A 19,248-nucleotide genomic window follows, 5' to 3' on the forward strand; every position below is an offset into this window, starting at 1 on the left:
CTGTTGAATACGCTGTTGAATACGCTGTTGAATACGCTGTTGAATACGCTGTTGAATACGCTGTTGAATACGCTGTTGAATACGCTGTTGAATACTCTGTTGAATACGCTGTTGAATATGTTTATCAGGTCATGAGGTCATCAGGTGTTCAGGGGATAATGATTCATCCCGACCCCGGCTTCAATTTGCAGCCGGCAAACGAGAGAGTCTGAGTACCCTATACTATACCAACCTAACGCACTAGTACCTATGGCTAAGGAATCCTCCCTACTCAGCTACGGTACTCGAGTCGCACTCTTCCGCTTTTAGAAGCGGCGCCTATTAAGTGCTCCGCAATCAGCCGAAGACTTCATGTCATATCTCCATGGTCGACAAAGATGGCTGTCGTTATACAGTCCAATGTTCATCTTGATGCCTCCCATCAACACTTCACCTTACCCAAGCGGGACGACAAACTTGCAAAAAAATTGATACCCAGGCATGTGAAAAGATCTATAGAATGCTAGGTACCTATTTGTGACACCCGTAGGCATCCTAGTCCTGAGCAAACTTAGTTCGGAATGCTCAAACCTCTACCATGTAAGCCTAAATGCTGGCCAATAAGCTTAGAAGTACAGTTTATGTCACGTCAACTCGATTTGTGGGTTTGTTCAGCTGGATGACCCCTTGAATATGCGAAGCGTAGGCAGTATAGCGAGGCCGTTTAGGAAGGGGTCTTTGCTTGTAGTATGTGTTAATCAGAATTCGATTATACTTATTCACATGCTCGCGCTCTATAGCACTAAACCAATAAAAGCCGTTGTGTGCGAAGGGGCTGAACCCGTTTGTTTTAATCCAATGCCCTCAAGACCGAGAACACCAAGGATTGTTTATGAAGCTTCGTTAGTGGATCTGTCCCTTAGAAAAAGTATACTTTATCACTTGAGTACTCTACTTCTACTCGAGATCAGTTGATACCATTTTCTTTGACCAGCCGCTCGCCCTCAGTGGGGAGTATTTGAGCCCGGTTTGAAGATCTCTGATCTGGACATGCCACATCTCCAAGGTAGCATTCCAGTGCGCGTCGATGCACTCCACTGAGGACTTGAGGTGCTGTCGGAGATTGAGTTTATCCACGGCATCTTCCATATCTTGCGGGATATCAATAAACACACTTGGCATCTAGATGGCGAGAGGTTCTTCTCTTACATTGCAGATTTTCAGGCTTGTTCGCACAACTCCTTGGACCACTTCGGGTTCAAATTGAAACTGAACGAGTAGAGATGGGAAGGCCGGTCACAGCCGCTAGCATGCGGAAGGGATGATGAAGATGTGCTTGGCAGCGTCACCCTGGTTAGATGATATACTATATACAGTTCCCGCGGGCGCTTGCACTGCTGATTCCTGAGATTTTTCTGCGTGCGCCGGCAGGATCGAAAGTCCGAGTCAGGTCTGGCCACCTGATATGTCTCTCGGCTACTGCAGTGATTCTCCAGGCAGAGTGCTTCGGAATATGGTACCCGAGCCCTGGAGCAACATCTGACAGTCTCAGAACCTGTAGATCGTGGCGCATGTCACCTTGTTCTCGGAGGGCGGAGACCTCTATATTGGATTTACATTCCACGATTTTTTCCTTGTTTCCTTTATCAAGCATCGCGGATGAAACGATTGTCTGCGGGGACCTTTCTTTGGACGCTGGGTAAAATAGTATACGAACACTTTCTGCCTACAATTCCTGCTGGAATTAACAACTACTACTGGACATAAATGATGGCTGCAACTTACCAGAATATATATACAGCATCTTCTTTAATCTGCGAGGCAAGAAATCTATCCCGCGCGACCCCCTGGGTCAACAGCGCTATCCATAGCTTTGGTGGCTACCCAGCTGCGACTAATGTACAGGCACAGGTGCTACTCAACCAGTGTTATCATAAGATGGCTCCTCATGAGGCGGAGGCGCTCTACTCTCGCCTCGCTCCGCCTCCGCCTCTTCTAATCTCGCTTGTTTCTTGGCAGCTGATATAGAAATTTCATGGTGTTGTAAATATTCTTTAGCTTCGTCATGAATCTTAGCGTCGAAACGTGTCATGCGACGCTCAGGTCTAGGCGATGTTTGGCGGCCAAATCGAATGCATTGACGAGTCTGACCTCCAGGAGGTCCAGTCGAATAGAAATTATATGGCCAAAGGAGGGAATTCTCCTCCTTTTCGAGGTATTTCTCTCCGCTGCATCGAAGGCTGCCAGGAGATCATCCCGCAATCCAACGGTCGTCGATATGGATCAATCCTTCAATATAAGGTCAATGATATACCCAGATATAGCGAATGTTTAGTGAATTAAAGGTGTTGTAGAAGCAAGAAGGAGCGTCGAGGCATAGGCGTCTCCTGAGGGTGTCGCTAAGCTAGCATATATATGTTGTACGGACGGCGGCGCGGAGTATCCCACATCTCAGCCTTTCAACAGTATTTTTCGACGGCCGGAAAGTGTTGACTATCTCCCAACCATAGGCTTATACGAGGCTTCAAACCCTGCAACATCGCCAAGAAGGCATTGCGAACCGGAGCTGTCGCTATTCAGCCAATAATAAAAGCGCCGAAGTCAGGTTTGTCTTCGCCTTGTTCGGATCATTTCCCCTCGTCCCTTCACAGAGAATTATCCGACTCCTCAACCACAAGAGCATTAAAATGGCGAGACGTTGAGGGATCCTATCTACAATGTTTCCTGCTCAATAAGCCAACACGCCACCATATATTTCGAAAGGATAGACAAACTGTGGTAGCTCCAATGAATGAGCGATTATGGCCGACCGGGGATCCAAAACCTCAACGCAGTGCATGTGAGAGATGTCGAGGTCATAAACTGAAATGCACCCGCACACCGTCTGATGGCCATCTTGATCAATGCGATAGATGCGCTAAAGCGGGCTTACCGTGTCAGACGTTCCCATCCTTGCCTCCTGGAAGACCTCGGCTGAAAATTGATCTCAGCCGACAATCTTCACGGCTCTTGCATCAGAAACGAAAAGCTGCTCAACAGACCTACAACCCTTCTTATCTGGGATCTCAAGAAGAGTCATCCAGTTGCCTTCCATCACAAGTGGACGCATCAAGCCGTGCGGTACTGGCAGTTGAAACTTTTGTTTCGGGAAGGTCGATAATGCAGCCTGCCGCCAGATCAGATATTTCAGAACATTCCGTGGCGAATATTCAGTCTGCGACAGCTTCAAGCTATGATGCTGTGGCAGTGAATGATGATCATAACATCGGTCTTGATGACTTTATGGCCTTCCCTGACCTCGGTGAATGGTCTGATTTCGGCCAATTCACCCAGCTTCTCGGAGCCAATGTACCTATGGCCTCACAAGTGGATAAAAAGCATCACTATCTGGGAAAGCTCACAGATCTAAACGCCGATCTACTGAAGTACATCGCGGACATCGACAGCACAGAGACCTCCAGTACGAAATCATCGCGCCAAATAGTGCCAGTGGGACAAATGTTGAGGTTCATTCAAAGTTTCCTTGAGGTGCTAAAATTCTATTTGATGATCTTCCCCGTAAAAGGCTCCCCGCGCTTTGCACAGCACTCAGATAAGGATGCTGATAACGACTCCGAGCCTGAATTCGAGTCCAGAGAGGGAGTGTTGAGAATCCATACAGACATTCTTGGAGCAGGTGTTAATAAGTCGTCCACACCAAAAGCAACGGGCTTCAATGAGGAGCGCTCTGCTCTCGACTACCCCACGGCTCTGGCATTGAGCACTTGCTATGTATCGCTGGTACGTCTGTATCGTGATTGGCTACAAGCTCTCGTGGGAAGGTTGGAGAAATCCGTACATCGTGTACGAGAATATGCCGCCATGCGGAATTCAGTTGCAACATGTGGCGATGATTCTACTGATGCTGCTACAACCAACCACCTCGCCTATTCTCAGCTATTTGGTGACATTCCACGGGTATTACCCGATGTGTACCTGGATGGCTTTGACTTGGGTGACTATCGGTCTCTCCAGATCTCAGTCTTCATGCAAGTCAGTACAGATCTGTTGTGGCGAGCCGAGCGAGGTGTAGCAGCGCTGGTTGCCACGGAATCCATTGGATCCGATATTTCCAGCGGCACCCTTCCACTCCTCCAAGCAATGCTGCAACAAGAGGCTAGAACTGCCATCTCTACGCCTGCTTCTTCTCAAGAGAATAGGCTGGCCCGACCTGAGCAAATCGGTCTGCAGTCGCTCAAGGTCATTATGCGTACCATTCGAAAAAGTCTTCGGAGTAATGTCTGCCTGCAACTTGAAGAGGGCAACCGTTCAGCTGAAATGGGGAACCTGACATAGTGATTCAAATCTGCAGATTGTCTACGCATTCTTGAAGTCTTCTAAATTGTCAGGCCGGAACTTTTCTCCCGCCTTATAAGAGTGACAACCAACCCTATCACTATCGCTCGGAGCTTAAAGGACGAAGTTGTCCCTCCTAATTATTACTCCGAGTTCTATAACCAATATTACTCCGAAGCTGGACGAGGCTATTTATATGAGGAAGAGTGCCCTCAAGGGCCAAAGCGCATTTCAAACATTCCCAGAGTTCTTAAAGTGTCGAACCCGGAAGACGTCTCTCGCATCATCATCAGTACTTTTCGACGACACAGGTCATCATGAACCTCACTGATGTCGACACTGCCTCCGCAGGTATTCTGCCCACGATCCAGCTTTCAGAATCGCAAATGTCTTACGAACTAAGTAAGGCCGATGAGGCAATGACGTCCAAGGCCGAGGAGGGACGTGTGGCATCAGATCAGATTTCCAAAAAGGCAAGCCCCTCTTTCAAACCGAACGCCCGATTCTGGGCTATCATGGCTACGCTCTGTGTCGTCGGTCTTCTTGCTGCCTTCGAAAATACTGTGGTCGCGATCGCTCTACCCATCATATCAGAAGAGCTCCATCTAGGAGAAAACTACGTCTGGGTCACCAATGTCTTCTTCCTCACCAGGTGAATACCAATGACTGAGCTCCTGCAAACTCCGACTCGTGCTGATACTTCGCCTGGCAGTGCCGCTGTGCAGCCGCTGTTTGGTCAACTAGCCAACATCTTCGGCCGAAGGTGGCTGACCATGACCATCGTGGCATTTTTTGTGGTTGGCAGCGGTCTGTGTGGTGGAGCGACGAATGGAGCAACTCTCATTGCAGGACGAGCGATACAGGGCATAGGCAGTGGCGGGGTCAGTATGATTATCGATGTCATCGTCTCTGATCTAGTTCCACTGCGCGAGCGCGGCAACTATATTGCAATCGTGTTGTCTGTTTACTTCGTCGGCACGTGTATTGGACCCCTGGTAGGAGGAGTCATTGTTGACCAGACGACATGGAGATGGGTATGTTATTTGTCTTTGTACCAGTGAAAGCCAGTTCGGCCTACGAGTGCTGGTGTCGAAAAGCTAACCAAGAGCATTGTAGGTCTTTTACCTTAACCTACCTGTCGGTGGTGTTGCCATGGTCATGATCTTTGTCTTTCTCCAGGTCAAATACGATAAAAAGATGACACTGTTCCAAAAGCTAAAACGTATCGACTATGGCGGCAATATACTCTTGATTGGCTCGACTGTGTCTGTCCTGTACGCTTTGACATACGGCGGCACGAAGTACAAGTGGTCGCACTGGAGTATTTTGCTACCATTGCTTCTCGGCTCTTTGGGCCTGCTTTCGTTCATTGGCTACGAAACGACCTCTTGGCCCACCGAGCCAGTCGTTCCTCCTCGACTATTCGCAACCCGGACCTCGGCAATCGTTTTCGCGGTCACCTTTCTCAATTCGGCGAACTTGTACTGGGTATTGTTTTTTTTGCCAGTATACTTCCAGGCGGTATTGCTAGCTTCACCTACAAGGAGTGGTGTTTACTTGATCCCGATAATCGTGATTGCTGTACCGACAGCAATCGTCGCCGTCCTTCTCCTGACCAAATTCGGCAGATATAAACCCTTGCATTTGTTTGGCTTCGCAGTGTCCACGCTTGGTCTTGGCTTGATGACGCCCCTAGACAAGCACAGCAGCACTGCTGAATGGGTCATCATCTCAGTGGTGGCTGGCGGGGGAAGTGGCTTCGTGCTCAACACGCTTCTGCCGGCCGCACAAGCGGGCCTTCCAGAAAGCGATCAAGCCGCGACAACTGCAGCTTGGTCATTCATTCGGTCCTTTGGGTCGATATGGGGCGTGGCTATCCCTGCCGTAATATTCAACAATCGTTTTAACGAGCTAGCCCGGCGCCTCCCTGATCGAACCTTGCGGGGCCAACTTGGGCATGGCAGAGCGTATCAGTACGCGTCTAGCCACTTCGTCAAGTCCTTCGGAAGCCCCGTCACCGAAACTCTGATCACGACGTACTCACTTGCACTTAGACGAGTGTGGGAAGTCTCTATTGTGGTGTCTGGATTGGCGTTCGTCCTGGCATTGTTCGAGAAGGAAATCAAACTTCGAACCGAGCTAGACACAGAGTACGGTATGGAAGAGCACAAAGACAGGAACAGAACAGTTGATTCTCCTTTGGGAATATGTTAGGAATATCTTAAGTAACAGACAGAGTGAAAACACAATAGGGGGTTCGAGTATTTCTATCTAAGGTGCGCTCTGGTACAAGACTCTAAGCATAAAGAAGAGAAGTGTTACGCTTCGCTCCACCAGGGGTGTCACTACACGTATGGTTTCCTGGCAAGTAGGAGGTAAAGGGTATGTCTGAGAGCACGAGTGGTTGAGCGATACTAGAAGCGAAGTGAACTTTTTCACAGTCCGAAACGGATGAAATGACCGTGTATATATATATCTATGAGTGATCTGTGTGCTCTGTGTCCTCTGTGTGCTCTGTTTAAATGCGGTAAAGAACTCAACCTTCGTGATAGAAGTCACGTGCATCCGGATCAGGTTCTCGATTTCTTTTACTGTATGACCGCTTTAAGGGACTGAAACACCCAATATCGAGCGGTTAAAGTAGATGTGATGAATGTGCAGGCAATCAGAGTGTGACGATGTTGCTCTTCTTATAGTAGTCTTCGAAATCCACTGAGTGGTGACTTTCATGTCCATCTAAGACTAATAGAGGATAGATGCCCTTCGTACGACTACGACTGTGTTTGTCGAAGTGCTTAACCCAGTCAAGGCCAATCTCGTTCGTTGTCCATCCATTATTACTAAGTGCGATAACCCAGTCGGACGGAAGAGGGCTGTCTCGATATCATGATGCGAGGTGATGTTTACCAGCAACCACAAGGAAAGGTGGTATAGCCCAGCCGGACGAATTAACACCCTGGATCACCGTGACCCATTCCCGATTGCCTGGCTGCACCATCTTGACCTTTCCACGCCCTTCAGAACCTGTCACAACCATTGCGGACGAGATCTGGCCCATCATAAACCCAGTCTCGTCAAAGTTCCAAATGTAATCGTTATGGATCCCATACTTGGCTATCACGTTTTGTACGAGGTCAAACCAGCCTTGAATTATGACTGGATCTTCGCATTAAGCCCTCTGATAGTCGTACTTGCGTGTAAAACACATTCGTAGCTCTTGATGCCGTTTAACAAAGTTCAATCTGTTATGGAACGCTTAGTTCTAGGCGATGTTTAGGGGCAAAATGGGATGCCTTGACGAGTCTGATTTCCCCCTCTAGGAGGGAGATCTCTATCTATTATAGAGGCAAAAGGACCGAACTTTCTTTCTCCGAGGGAGGGCTTTCTCGCCGCCGCACAGCGCGCCGCATGGAGCCATCGGGCGGCGTTCTATCGGGCGACGTTCTAGACGGAGAGAAATCCTCCTTGTGAGGCCGAGAATATAGTCATATATAGTGAAATCCAGTGAATTGATGGTGTTGCAAAAGTTGTAAGGAGCGTGAGGGCGTCGGCGTTCCGCCGAGGGCGCTAGGCGCTAGGCGTGAGTAAATAATTTGACTTGTAAAGACGGTCATTGGCAACGCCCGCAACTCACCCTAGTTCAACAGTTTTCAATGAATTGAATGATAGTTGAGAATGTGGTACTGCCAGCGCAATCCTCGAAATTATCGCGCAGAGCGCGCAAAAGTTCGTTGAGTGCAGCCATTATAGATCGTATCAGGTGTTGTGATGACTATTAGCATGCTTGCGAATGCTACATAATTCGTGTAGGTCTGACCACAGCCATCACCACGACACTGGAAAGCCTGTACAGGCGCTCTCAGCTCTGGAATAAACTTGATCACTGTGGATGGAGTTCTGACTTGAGCTGGAGGAAGGGTGGCGTATATCTGATGGCGTGTTTCAATGGCTTTTCGGTCTTGCCGGCTGAGAGAGGGGTGCTCATCTCTTAAATGATGATGTAGGTTTTGAACAGCATATCCATGTTCACGACAGATCAGTACATGGTAGTCGGCGTTATATGATATGAGATCTTGTGTGGGGTCTTGAGAGGCATTTTGAGGGCCGTTAAAGAGTGGTCGTGTAATGTTGATACTGCTTGCGGTATTGTGTCTGGCACCTGACACTATGGAAACCCCATAGATGGAATTTGTCTCGCCGTCGACCTGGTGGACAGTATCACGAGAGAGTCTTTAGGTATTGAACATGGCTGTTTAGCGTTTACTATGTCTATCACGGGAGAATATAAGTAATCCACTCCACGATTCCGCGTAGAGAGCTGTTGAGATTCTTTTTACTCGACACGTTATGGCACAGAATGTGATTCTAAGGCCTACTCACCGTGTTGCCTAACTTACCCCAAAATGGTGTAGTTTCACAAAAAAGCGCGTGCATCGCGTGTGGAGCTAGGACGAACTGAGACGCTCTAGAGTATCACGTGGTTGGGCTTTGGTCTCAAAATGCCCTGATTAGGAATGGTGGTTACCAGAAAGAGCAAAACACGGGCTTTGGCAAAATCCAGCGGTACCTCTTTTATTATACTAGGACCCTCGTGTTGTCGCCATGCCAATCGATTGCCTCACTCCCGCCGCAAATTGTAGCATAGTGTCAAACGGGCAGATCCGGCAGGAGCTCTGGAAGCTCTAGTGCGCTTGAGCGATGCATGTGTTTGACGTGCGACTAAAATGACATCGCTAGAACAAGAGGTTCTTTCGGGGTGAGTGACTGACCTCACGAAAATGTCAGGATGCGAGTAATATTACCGAGTCTGCGGCCATCGAGATTCACAAATCTGGCCTCAAAACTACTACAAAACAACAATTTGAAGGACGCTTCGCTAACACAGGTGCATGACCCGCGTGGATTGTTGTTGCTGGCAAGACTGGGAGGAGCACGTGGCATCCAAAAGAGTCGGCGATGATCCAGGTTGAAGCGAGTGACGTATTGATCAGTTACATCAAATCGGCCCCCGAAGATTGGTCTGTTCAAAAGATGGACCGTTGTCCCCTCCGCCGTTCATGAAATCACCCATGGCACGGAGCCTTGCACGTAATGCCTCGTGTCGGCAAAGCCAAGAGATCCCTTGATATTCGCGTCGGATCGGGGTCGGCGTCTTCCTGTTGCGTGCTCAACGCAACTTGAAATGGCGTCCGTCCCAGAAGATTGCGATCATTGGAGGTTCCCTACCTCGAGAAGAATCGTCAGCACATTGGGCATCCGTGGGAGAACGACGCAGAACACGGTCGCCATCCCATCTGGTCGGTCCAATTTGGGAGTTTAGGGAGCCGAGGCCTACACCCTGCAACGCGTCCTTGACCTGGCGATTGGTCCCGCTTGGAGGTTTGGGCAATCTCATCTTAGTACCAAAGCCGAATCGCCGAGCCAGTAGAGGGCGAAATCATTCCCGACCTCTACATTTCTTCATTGTGTCGCGAAACGAGCGTTGATTGGCTACTGCACGACCAGGCTCCAGCGCCTCCCTGCGCCGTTTCAACAGCATGGTGAATTTGACTCGAAATTTCGACCTCTGATGACCGCACTCAGAAAGTCGCAGACACCGAGACGCCTCTGCCTTCTCTCTTTGATACCAACCACCTATCTTCCTCCCAACTCCAGAGTCACTCCGATGAAAGTGACTCCAGACACGCACCCAGCACCTGGACCTTCACGACGACATGGCCTACGTCGACGATCACGTTTGCGACCCCGACGGCCTGGGCGCAGTCCTAGATCACAAGTACCCCCGAGAGAGCGACTAGCACGACCGACGCCAGGTGCGCCGAAGGAGATCGGAGAAAGAGGCGGACCATAGCCTAGTCAGGCTGTCGGAGAGGTGATGGCACCAACATTGCGAGAAGAGCCCCAACCATCGAGGCTACTAGAGCTACCCGTGGAGATTCGTGTCCAGATTTGGGAAGCGGTCTTCGAGGGAGGGCTTGAAAACCGCACGCGGTTGAAATGGATTACACGGCATCGCGGCTATCCAGAAAAACGACCATCGGGGAAGAGGAGGCGGAGTTACGCACCCTTTGTAAACAGGTCGAGGGAGAGATAACCCCGCTCTTCTTCCTGTACTTTCCCCCAAAGTTCACCGAGATTTGTCCATTGGGGTTCTCCGCGAACCGTACACCGCGCTATTGAGCCATGTGCGAACTCTTGAGCTATCCGCCGCAATGGCAGCTCGGCCACCAATGCCAGGAGCGCAAATCGCCCAGTCGGAACCCAGTTTCGAACTGATGCGGACCTTTATGGACGCTCTCGATATGGAGCAGGAGAGAATGCTGGCGTGAGAGGAAGTGGTGGTCAAGAGTGCGCTGAATGAGATTGACGCGAAGAATCTGTGGAACATCTCGAGGATTGGCCAGCTGAAGAGAGGTTATCACTTGGTCCGGCCCACGACGTTGTGCCTTGGGCACAAGGTGCTTCTAGCGCAAATGCTGGCTTACGCACTTGTCGTCACTTGAAGCGCGTACTGGCAGATCAGCACAAGTTCGGGGCCAACGATGGCCAGCCGAGGCCCATGAAGGAATTCAATGACTGAGTCTTGGTTGCATGCCAAAGCATTAGGCACGTATTCTCTCATCTCAACTGGCCAAAGCGATCTAAGTGTTTCTGAACCCGCTGGCGATCGCGCGGAATCGTGCGGTCCCTTTTTCCAGAGAACGCAAGACTTCTCGGATATTCTATCTTACCGTGATGGCATCAGGGTCTTTTTTGTTCTGTTTGTGTCATCAGCGCAGCTGGACTAGACCAACCCACGTCGCTCGGCGCTACAAAGATTAAAGTGAACATCATGTCCCAGATCAACCTAGTCGAGAGCTTAGGACAACATGATAGCAAAGTCCAGGCTCTGTGGAAGGCTCTCAGACCATTGGTGAATAGTAGATATTGAGCTTTGTTGCTAATCTTGCACCGTGAAGTTCTTTACTTTGTCTCCTGAGCCTCTTTCTCCAAACTCTGCCTGCCTTTGCCGAAAGCGAGGACGGCTGTCTGTCTTGAAGTCTCTTGGAAGTCTCCGGTGTCATCATAACAGAAACCGGGTAGTAAGTTTCCTGTACAGGATTAGCTATACCTCAAACAGTGTAGAGCGGCTCACCATGTCTTCTCCATGAGGGGACCAAGTGGCAGCGAAACAATTCTTATAAACGGTGCATTTCCCTTGTCCGACGAACTGCGATGGTGATATTTGCTTGAAATTTACCCACTGTCTCATTACACTTTTTGAAAAATGTGGGTTTGAGTTTCTCGAAGTTCTCGTGCTGTCTCCGACTCAGCGGTCTAACGCAAGCAATGCATCTACGTGATCGACCCACTAAGTTCCTTAGCACCATCTCTTATCCGGCGGCGGGGTTGTGAATGCGGCGGTAGAGAGAGGCCGGCCCGCTTCTTTCTCGCCTGTAGAACAAACACAAGGCTCTCCTCGATATCCAAACTGGGGCGGTTAGCACTTCTTCTGCATCTTGCAATATCTTTCTGTTCAAAGTCACCCGTTCCACCTCTTCGAACCCTTCGCCCGCCGCTTAGCAACCCTCTGCGCTGCCTCGCCCGCCTTCCGCTTCGCAGGGTTACTGTTCTTATTAGGTGTCGGTTCCGCGACATTCTCCGCCACATCAAGCTCAGCGGCTTCCGGAGTAGAACGCAGCCACACAATAACATCATACTTCTTCGAATTAGGAGGACCCTGATACCCCATCGCCTTGGCCTTGTTCACGAGATCAATACCATCGCCCAGCCACCACTTCTTCTCCCTCTCACTCTTAAGAACGTCCCATCCTGCATGCCAATTCGCCAAGGCTGCAACCGATCTAGATGGCAGCTTGCCGTTACTGTCTTTGAGTAGTTGGTAGGATCTCTGCATCGCTAGTTCTGTCAAGTCGGCTTGTGTCCATGTTCGATATTGTGACTCTGCTGCGTCGATCCGGCGTTGGAGATCAGGGTCAGATGTGCGCAGAATAGCTTCGGGGTGAGATATTGCTCCTGTGGGACGTACGGTACGACGAACGGTCGCGGTAGCTGGTGTTGTGGGCGCAATAGATGGTACAACATAAGGTGTTATCCCTTCTTTTGCGCAGAGCCACTTAATTATACGGACTCGACCATCCTTCCTCGATTGACTTTTTCTTTTTCCAAAGTCCTTGCTGTATGCATGCTGGTAGAGTTCTTCGAAGCTCATAGCCCACCAGGCCTTTTCCTGTGGCGTCATCGAAGGAGGAGTTGCTGTCTGGACGACATTCTCAGGCAGTTGGCTGTTGTGCGATGAGTGACTCGAGTCGCGCCCTCTTCGTGGGTTCGTGGGTTGGCTGCTTCTTCTTTGACTACCATGGTCATCTCGCCCCCTGTCTCCCGGCATATTTCTTGCTTATGTTTTTCTTGAATTGTCCTAGAAGCCGTTGAATTGTGCGAGTTTGAAGAACAGAGACAAGAGGTCGTTAGTATTGTACTGGTGTGGTTAGACGCGGAGGGCAAGGATGGATGAGCTGCGCGCCCACGGATCAACGGAAGCCCATTCCGCGCGCAGGACTTGATAATTATCACGTGGGTTCCTCTTTCTCCAAAGAGCCTAACCTGTGAGTTCTGTTCTTCCCCAATGTTCAACAGAGACTTGGCCGTTGAGTCGCTACACTCCCTCGCCAGTCGCTACAACTCCTCTCGACGCGTTTACGCGCGCGAAGGCACGTAAATAAGGCGAGTATCTAGTCTACATCATTACTTCCTACGGGCAAAAGCGGGTATGGCGCCCAACGCTCCCGCCCCAACAACACCACCACAACCACCTACCACCGCACCTTCCGCTCCAGCGCCCGTCCGACGATCGGGATTGCGCACACTGCCCCCCGCTCTACAACCGGGTAGTCGACCACGCAAGTCAGGGGGGCCCCTCTTCGCTGAACGCAACACCACCGACGACGATCGACACGTTAGAGATTTATCTACTGTGAAACGGAGGCATTCATGAGGCATTCTGCCTCATGGATGCCTTGCGTGAGCCTCGCGTGTGCCTCGCGAGTGCCTCGTGAGGTTGACATTCATCAAAAAGCTTCGTGTTTTTGGCTGCTGTTTCGTCTTCCAAGCGAAACGTGAATGGCGAGTCCGGCTATTGTTGGAAGAAGAGCTTTCAGACCAGCAAATGGTTCACATGAGGTTGGACCGTTGGACACTGCAGAAAGTTCTAGCACTTTCTTTTCACGAGAGGGGGTATTACTGGGTCTAAAGCCACACACGTACAGTAAATAGCCGAGATCACTGGAATACCTGCCGCCGCAGCTTTACGTGGCAGATCTGTGCTGGACTTTAGTGCAGAAAAGCTTTCCAAGTGGGCTAGAAATCGTCAGACGAAGAAGGTTGAAGACCAAGCTTACTGGCTCTTCGGCATCTTTAATGCTCAGCTACCTGTGCTATACCGAGAAGGACAAGAAAGTGCAATGTGACGGCTTGAGAAAGAAGTAGGGGGTACGTAATTGACTTTTTTGGTGAGTCCTTCCCCGAATAACCTCTATACTAACTCCCAACCAGTTACGCCTGCACACATTGATGAAGTGATTCAGAAAAGGTACAATGGCGGACGACTCAAGATTGAGCGCTTATCTGGCAAGTCCCTTCCACTGGAATGCTACTTTGTCAATCTAGGTATCATCAATCACATTCGCGACAGCGAGACAAGAATGGCCAGCAAGAAATCCGATGCAGGTGAGGTGACCAAGCCAGGCTCCATATTTTCGCTTGCCACACGTCTTAAGGTCAAAGCTCCTTTCGAGTCACACCGGGTATCTCTCAGCACAGTGTTCGACGCTACGCCGGACGACGGACCAATGGCGAAGCGAAGCCCGCGTACTACAGGCGATAATAGTAGTAAGCTGCTCACACATTCCCCCTCCTGGCACTATTGGAAAGCTAATTATTGTCGTACAGCTATCGAGATCGAGTATCGCAAGTCCAACAGATTCAAGTTCAATCAACCCAGGCATAAACCGCTCTACTTCATGCAGACATGGGCCCCAAACCCGTCGAGTCCGCTTAGAGCATACCGCCACTCATCGCCAACTCATTCCTGAGCTCGAATAAGCCTTCGACAAACCGGTCCAAAACCATCCCATCACCGTATAGAAACATTTCCAAGACCTTTTTGGATTCTTTCCAGGTCCTCAACCTGAGAATCTTCGTCATCTCAGCGAACCGTGTTGAATACCACCGCTTGTCGATGAGTAATTCAGGTCTCTTACCGGTACCATCAGAGAGCTGTTCGGCGCAGGCGCCGACGAAGAAGAGAAAGAGGAGGCTTTCATGGTGAGTTATAGCCACTGGCGGTGTAGGCAAGGAAGTAGCCGTTCCCGATGAGGCTGCAGAAGGCAATGTGCCTCGCTTCCTCATGCAGTCTAGCAGGATCTCTATCTGAGGCCGCAAGTTCTGGATGGGGATATAGAGAAGCCATTTCTCGAGAGGGAGAGTGAATCCGTAGATGAACGACATGGCATAAGATACTGCGAGACAGATGCATGCGTGTAGTTGTCTCCGCGTGCGTCGAGACATGGGTGTCTGGGGAGTCATCGTCTGGACGATGTTACAGTAGACAGTCATAGTCCAAGAACTCAGGGAGTCGCGTCGACGGTGGAGCCAATAGAAGACGGCGTCGGCAGCGTTCTGGTCCTTCTCCGAAAGTAACCGGCTTGCTAAAGCTTGTGCGGCCACGAACTCTCGATGCGCCATGATATAGTTGTGCAGGTCATCAGAAAGAGCGTCATCAGGCAGGAGAAATGCTTCGTCCCATAGTCGAAACTGTGAGTCCAAGTTTGACAGCAAAGGACCATACTGAGCAAGTTCCGGTTGAGAATGAAAAGACCCGGGGTCGAAGTGGGTATAGTGCAAATGTGGTCGCGTAAGTGTGAACCTCGAATGGCCATTGTCCATCAAGATAACAAACGCTCGCGTGTCTGGATCGAGCGCATCTAGACCTCCAAGCCTTTCTACAGCTTCCCATAGGACTGGCTCATGGGCCACGTTCGCTCGAAAGTCGCCATTATATAACGCTGTTCTGGCATAAAATGAGACTCGTTGAAGGTCCCACAGTCTCACAGACGTGCGCCCGGAGTAACATCAGACTCCTGTTCTGATGCCTGAGAGCCATGGGATAGAGAAAAGTGAATGATTCTGGCTGCATATAGAGAGCTTTCAAGATCAGAACGCTCGAATACCAGCCATGCAGAGATTTCTTGTCCGTGACGAATGCTGTCGCTTTCGCACGCCAGGCAGCGTCGATCGACTGGCGATAATTTGCCTGCTGTATACCGACACAGCTGTAGGAGAGACACCAGTCACGGAAGACTGCCAAAGCCTCCTTTCGGAAAAGAGGACAGGCGGCCCAATCGGGGGGGTTGAAGTCAAAACGCTTAGGCATTCGACATTCTCTCTCGGAGAGAGCTTCTGGCCAGAGTTGGAAATTGAGGTATTGCCGACCGATCTCTTCGGTTGATGACGGCTGCTCGAGATGTTCGAGTGAGTCGTGCGGACTGGCAGACCCGTACGCACTACTGTTCGCCCCTGATCCTAGCTGCTAGCATATTATTCTACTGTTGATGTCGCCACTTGGAGGAACCTGGACACATTCATCCCCGACGTGCGAGACAGGCGCGGCCGACCAGATAAAATTCTGTGACTTGTGGACTTTCTGGAGAGCTTGAGCTTCAAGCCGATGTTGACTTTCTCCAACATTGACTGCGTACTTCTTCCGATTTCGCTTCGCCCATTGATAGTACTTGTTTGTGACATGGGAACTGATTCGAAACGCTTCGTTTGCATCTTTGCGAGTCAAGTTGGAGCTATCTTTGTTGACGAAATAGAAGCTTCCACGATATGTCGCCATTGGGATAGATGGTTGCGAGGGAAGGCTTGGTAGTTCCGTTGAGGGCCAATCCATATGCCTGGAGCTTAATGTGTTTGGCTGGCTGGCCTCAATCAATGACTTCGACAATGCTGTCCTGGCTCAGCCATCCGGAAACTCCCACCTTGTGCGTTCGGACGCCGTCTCCCAGCTCTTCGTGGCGTAAGGCTAGCGTTCCAGAGTCGGTGCGGTGAGTGCCACGATTCCCTTGCTAACCAAGCTTAGCATGGCCACCATGGTCGTGTGCAATGCAGCTCGGGGAGCCATATATGTTCCGCAGCTGACATAAACACAGAATGCAGAGTCAATAAGCCTCCATCTTAGCGATTGGAACCAGGAGAAGCCACCGTTCCCGTGGAGAATTGACCTAATATGCCGGCTAACGAATCAGAGGTGCCTTCTGCAACAATGGCCAGTCGATGGTGTGTTCAGCCCTCCAGACATTAGGTTCACTCGGAATCCATTGGATTCCGGGGTGTCGGCCGCACTCTAGGTGGACCCGTAATCCAACGGATTCCGGCGGATCATTTTTAATCCGTTCTGCAGGGTGAGCGATACACCAGCGCGTTTCATTGGTTGAGGTTTCCTCGCTTCCGGCTTCTCTAATCTCACCTTGACGCGCTATGCACTTTACGCGTCTGATTCTAACTCGTCCCGGTCATACGGAGTACGCGTTTTGCTTTGATAGCTTACGGTCTCTATTAATATACACATAGCTATATATTCTCAATTTAGACAATACATAGACCTAGAACAGAGAAAATATTATGTTGTGGTCTTCCTTAGAACCCAAGGCTCTTGAAATTCGGCTTAAAGGTCTTAATCTCCAGCTTTTATCACCACAGCGAGGTCTTCTTTGTCTTAGCTGTGGTTATATACTAACGGTCCATAGACATAGCGTTAATCAACACCTATAGGATAAGCACCAGACTTCGAAGTCACTACGAGCCGATTTATCTAGTTTCCTTCGAACCCTAGTAGGACAGGACTCGACTGTAGCGCCTTTTCGCGGCAGATCGGCGCGCGGAATGGAAATAAACTTTGAGTGTAGCGCCAAATTTGTCCTGTAGCGTTATATTTGTTGTAGCGCTAAATATTCTATGGCTTAGCCTCATGATAACATAATATAGCCTCGTCTTTACCTTTTAAACGATTAACTCTTTCATCCTAGCTAATCCTTTTAAGACTCGACTTTATAGGTATACAGTTATCTTATCTTCTCTTTATATTATAATCTTCTCTTCCTAGCTTTATAGCTATAATCTTATAATAAGCGCTCTTAAAAATGCGTTAATTTATACACTATATTAATACGCTCTATATATTAATCTAAGATCTATTTAGTAGTATTTTTCTTAGATTCACTTAATCGATAGCTCGCGTCGGTTCTAGTTAGAAAACCTCACGACACTTAATCTCATGAATATCTCTTAACTAACGCCTTAAAACGATTTATTTTAAGAGAATATAGCTCTAGCTATGATTTCTAGATTCGCGTGCGATCACTATTTAATCTAAATAACTAGCTAATAGCTTTTAAGGCGATATCTCTTCGCTCACTATTATATAGAATAGTTCGATATTATTAATGATTAGGATTATTAATATATTCTTTTATAGCGATAAGTCATTACTAATCTAAGAGTATAGTAATACTAGATTGTCGCTTTTATTAATAGTATAGCGTTTTTAATAAACTCTATTTTTTATAAGTAAAAGTGTTTTTAAGTTAGTCACTAAAAGCTATCTTAGTCAAAAATAATGAGTGCTATAGATATATAAACCTAGCTATAGCTCTCTCCTTCTTTATTATTAACTCTTCTCTTTATGATTCACTAAGAGAAAGAAGAATAGATTATATTCTCTCACTTAATATTTAATTTATAATTATAATAATAATAATAATAAAGTTTTATTATAATCTAATTTAGCTCTCTCTTAAGACTATATAAACTCTAGTAATTTTCAAGGAAAAACCTAAATCTCATTAAGATTCGGGAAAATCTTTGACTCTCTCTCGAGCTGTTTATATTTTGTAGGCGCCTTTTTTGCTATTTTTTTTGTCGCTTTATAATTATCTTTTCCTTCGATTTATAGAAGGTCTTGTTCTATTACTTAGTATAGTCTCTTAAGAGTGTATACTTTAATATTTCTTTCTTCTCTATCTTTCTCGTAAGTTATAGATATCTCAGTATTTCTTGTGCGAGTAGTCAGCGAGTTATATACTTTATGGCTTTAAGTCTTGAGAGTATCTTATTAACTCTTTATATTTCGTAAGCCTAAAAAAGCTTCTCTTGTTTGTATTTTTGATAGTGTAGAAGAATATAATATATTATTTCTATATATTGGCTATATAAGTATAGCGAGAGTACACTTAAGATATCGATTCTTGCTAGCCACTCATTAAGCCTAATTATCTCTATTCTAAGAAGAAATAATATTGTCGCTTCAGCTTTTAAGAGATCTATATAAAGCGTGTATCTATTTAGCTTTTAGTTAATTATCTAAATTATTAGGGAATTAGAACCCCTTAAGATCGTTTTAGTCTTTTCTTATCTAGCCTTCTAGTCGTGATTTATAGCTTTATAAAGAGTTATCTTCTTTAATAGCGATACTTCTAAATAGCGATAGTGATATTATTTATATAAAGTTCACTAACGATTTATCTTCTCTTTAATATAGATATTTATCTTCTCTTGAGTATATTCTTTAGTGAGATATAAAAACTTTACTTAATATTAATATCTTATTCTAAGACTATTCTATACTCTCTTAAACGCTTTCTAGATACTCTTCTTAATTAGATTATATATAGTTCGCAGTGTACTTCTTTTTATTTAAGTAAGAGCGATAAGATTAAGTGAGAATATATATATCTCTCTCTTTAGGGTGACTTAAGAGATTCTTTTATATTTTTCTATTATACTTCGAAAATATTTATTTTATATCTTCGTTAGTGAGCTAATATATAAGGTTAAGAGCGATCTTTATATAATTTATATACTTTATTTCTATAAGCT

At 47.7% G+C, this 19,248-nt stretch overlaps 4 protein-coding genes across 4 annotated transcripts; 2 read left to right on the forward strand and 2 right to left on the reverse strand.

Annotated features, from left to right (window-relative positions):
• Positions 1–3,138: 3,138 nt before the first annotated feature.
• On the forward strand, positions 3,139–4,314 carry PV08_10003 (uncharacterized protein; the record flags this gene model as incomplete). Its single annotated transcript, XM_016384318.1, has 1 exon — positions 3,139–4,314. One exon carries the CDS (start codon positions 3,139–3,141, stop codon positions 4,312–4,314), a length of 1,176 nt encoding a protein of 391 aa, XP_016232941.1.
• Positions 4,315–4,631: 317 nt separating this feature from the next.
• On the forward strand, positions 4,632–6,528 carry PV08_10004 (uncharacterized protein; the record flags this gene model as incomplete). The annotated part of the gene is made up of 3 exons (XM_016384319.1): positions 4,632–4,966; positions 5,027–5,348; positions 5,431–6,528. 3 exons carry the CDS (start codon positions 4,632–4,634, stop codon positions 6,526–6,528), a joined length of 1,755 nt encoding a protein of 584 aa, XP_016232942.1.
• A 5,308-nt stretch (positions 6,529–11,836) lies between these two features.
• Positions 11,837–12,703, reverse strand: PV08_10005 (uncharacterized protein; the record flags this gene model as incomplete). Its single annotated transcript, XM_016384320.1, has 1 exon — positions 11,837–12,703. One exon carries the CDS (start codon positions 12,701–12,703, stop codon positions 11,837–11,839), a length of 867 nt encoding a protein of 288 aa, XP_016232943.1.
• Positions 12,704–14,367: 1,664 nt separating this feature from the next.
• PV08_10006 (uncharacterized protein) lies at positions 14,368–16,210 on the reverse strand (the record flags this gene model as incomplete). The annotated part of the gene is made up of 3 exons (XM_016384321.1): positions 14,368–15,377; positions 15,424–15,898; positions 15,944–16,210. The coding sequence occupies 3 exons, from the start codon at positions 16,208–16,210 to the stop codon at positions 14,368–14,370; spliced, it is 1,752 nt and encodes a 583-aa protein (XP_016232944.1).
• Between the last annotated feature and the right edge of the window lie 3,038 nt (positions 16,211–19,248).

This window comes from Exophiala spinifera, assembly GCF_000836115.1.
Source record: "Exophiala spinifera strain CBS 89968 unplaced genomic scaffold supercont1.7, whole genome shotgun sequence".
Taxonomy (NCBI): domain Eukaryota; kingdom Fungi; phylum Ascomycota; class Eurotiomycetes; order Chaetothyriales; family Herpotrichiellaceae; genus Exophiala; species Exophiala spinifera.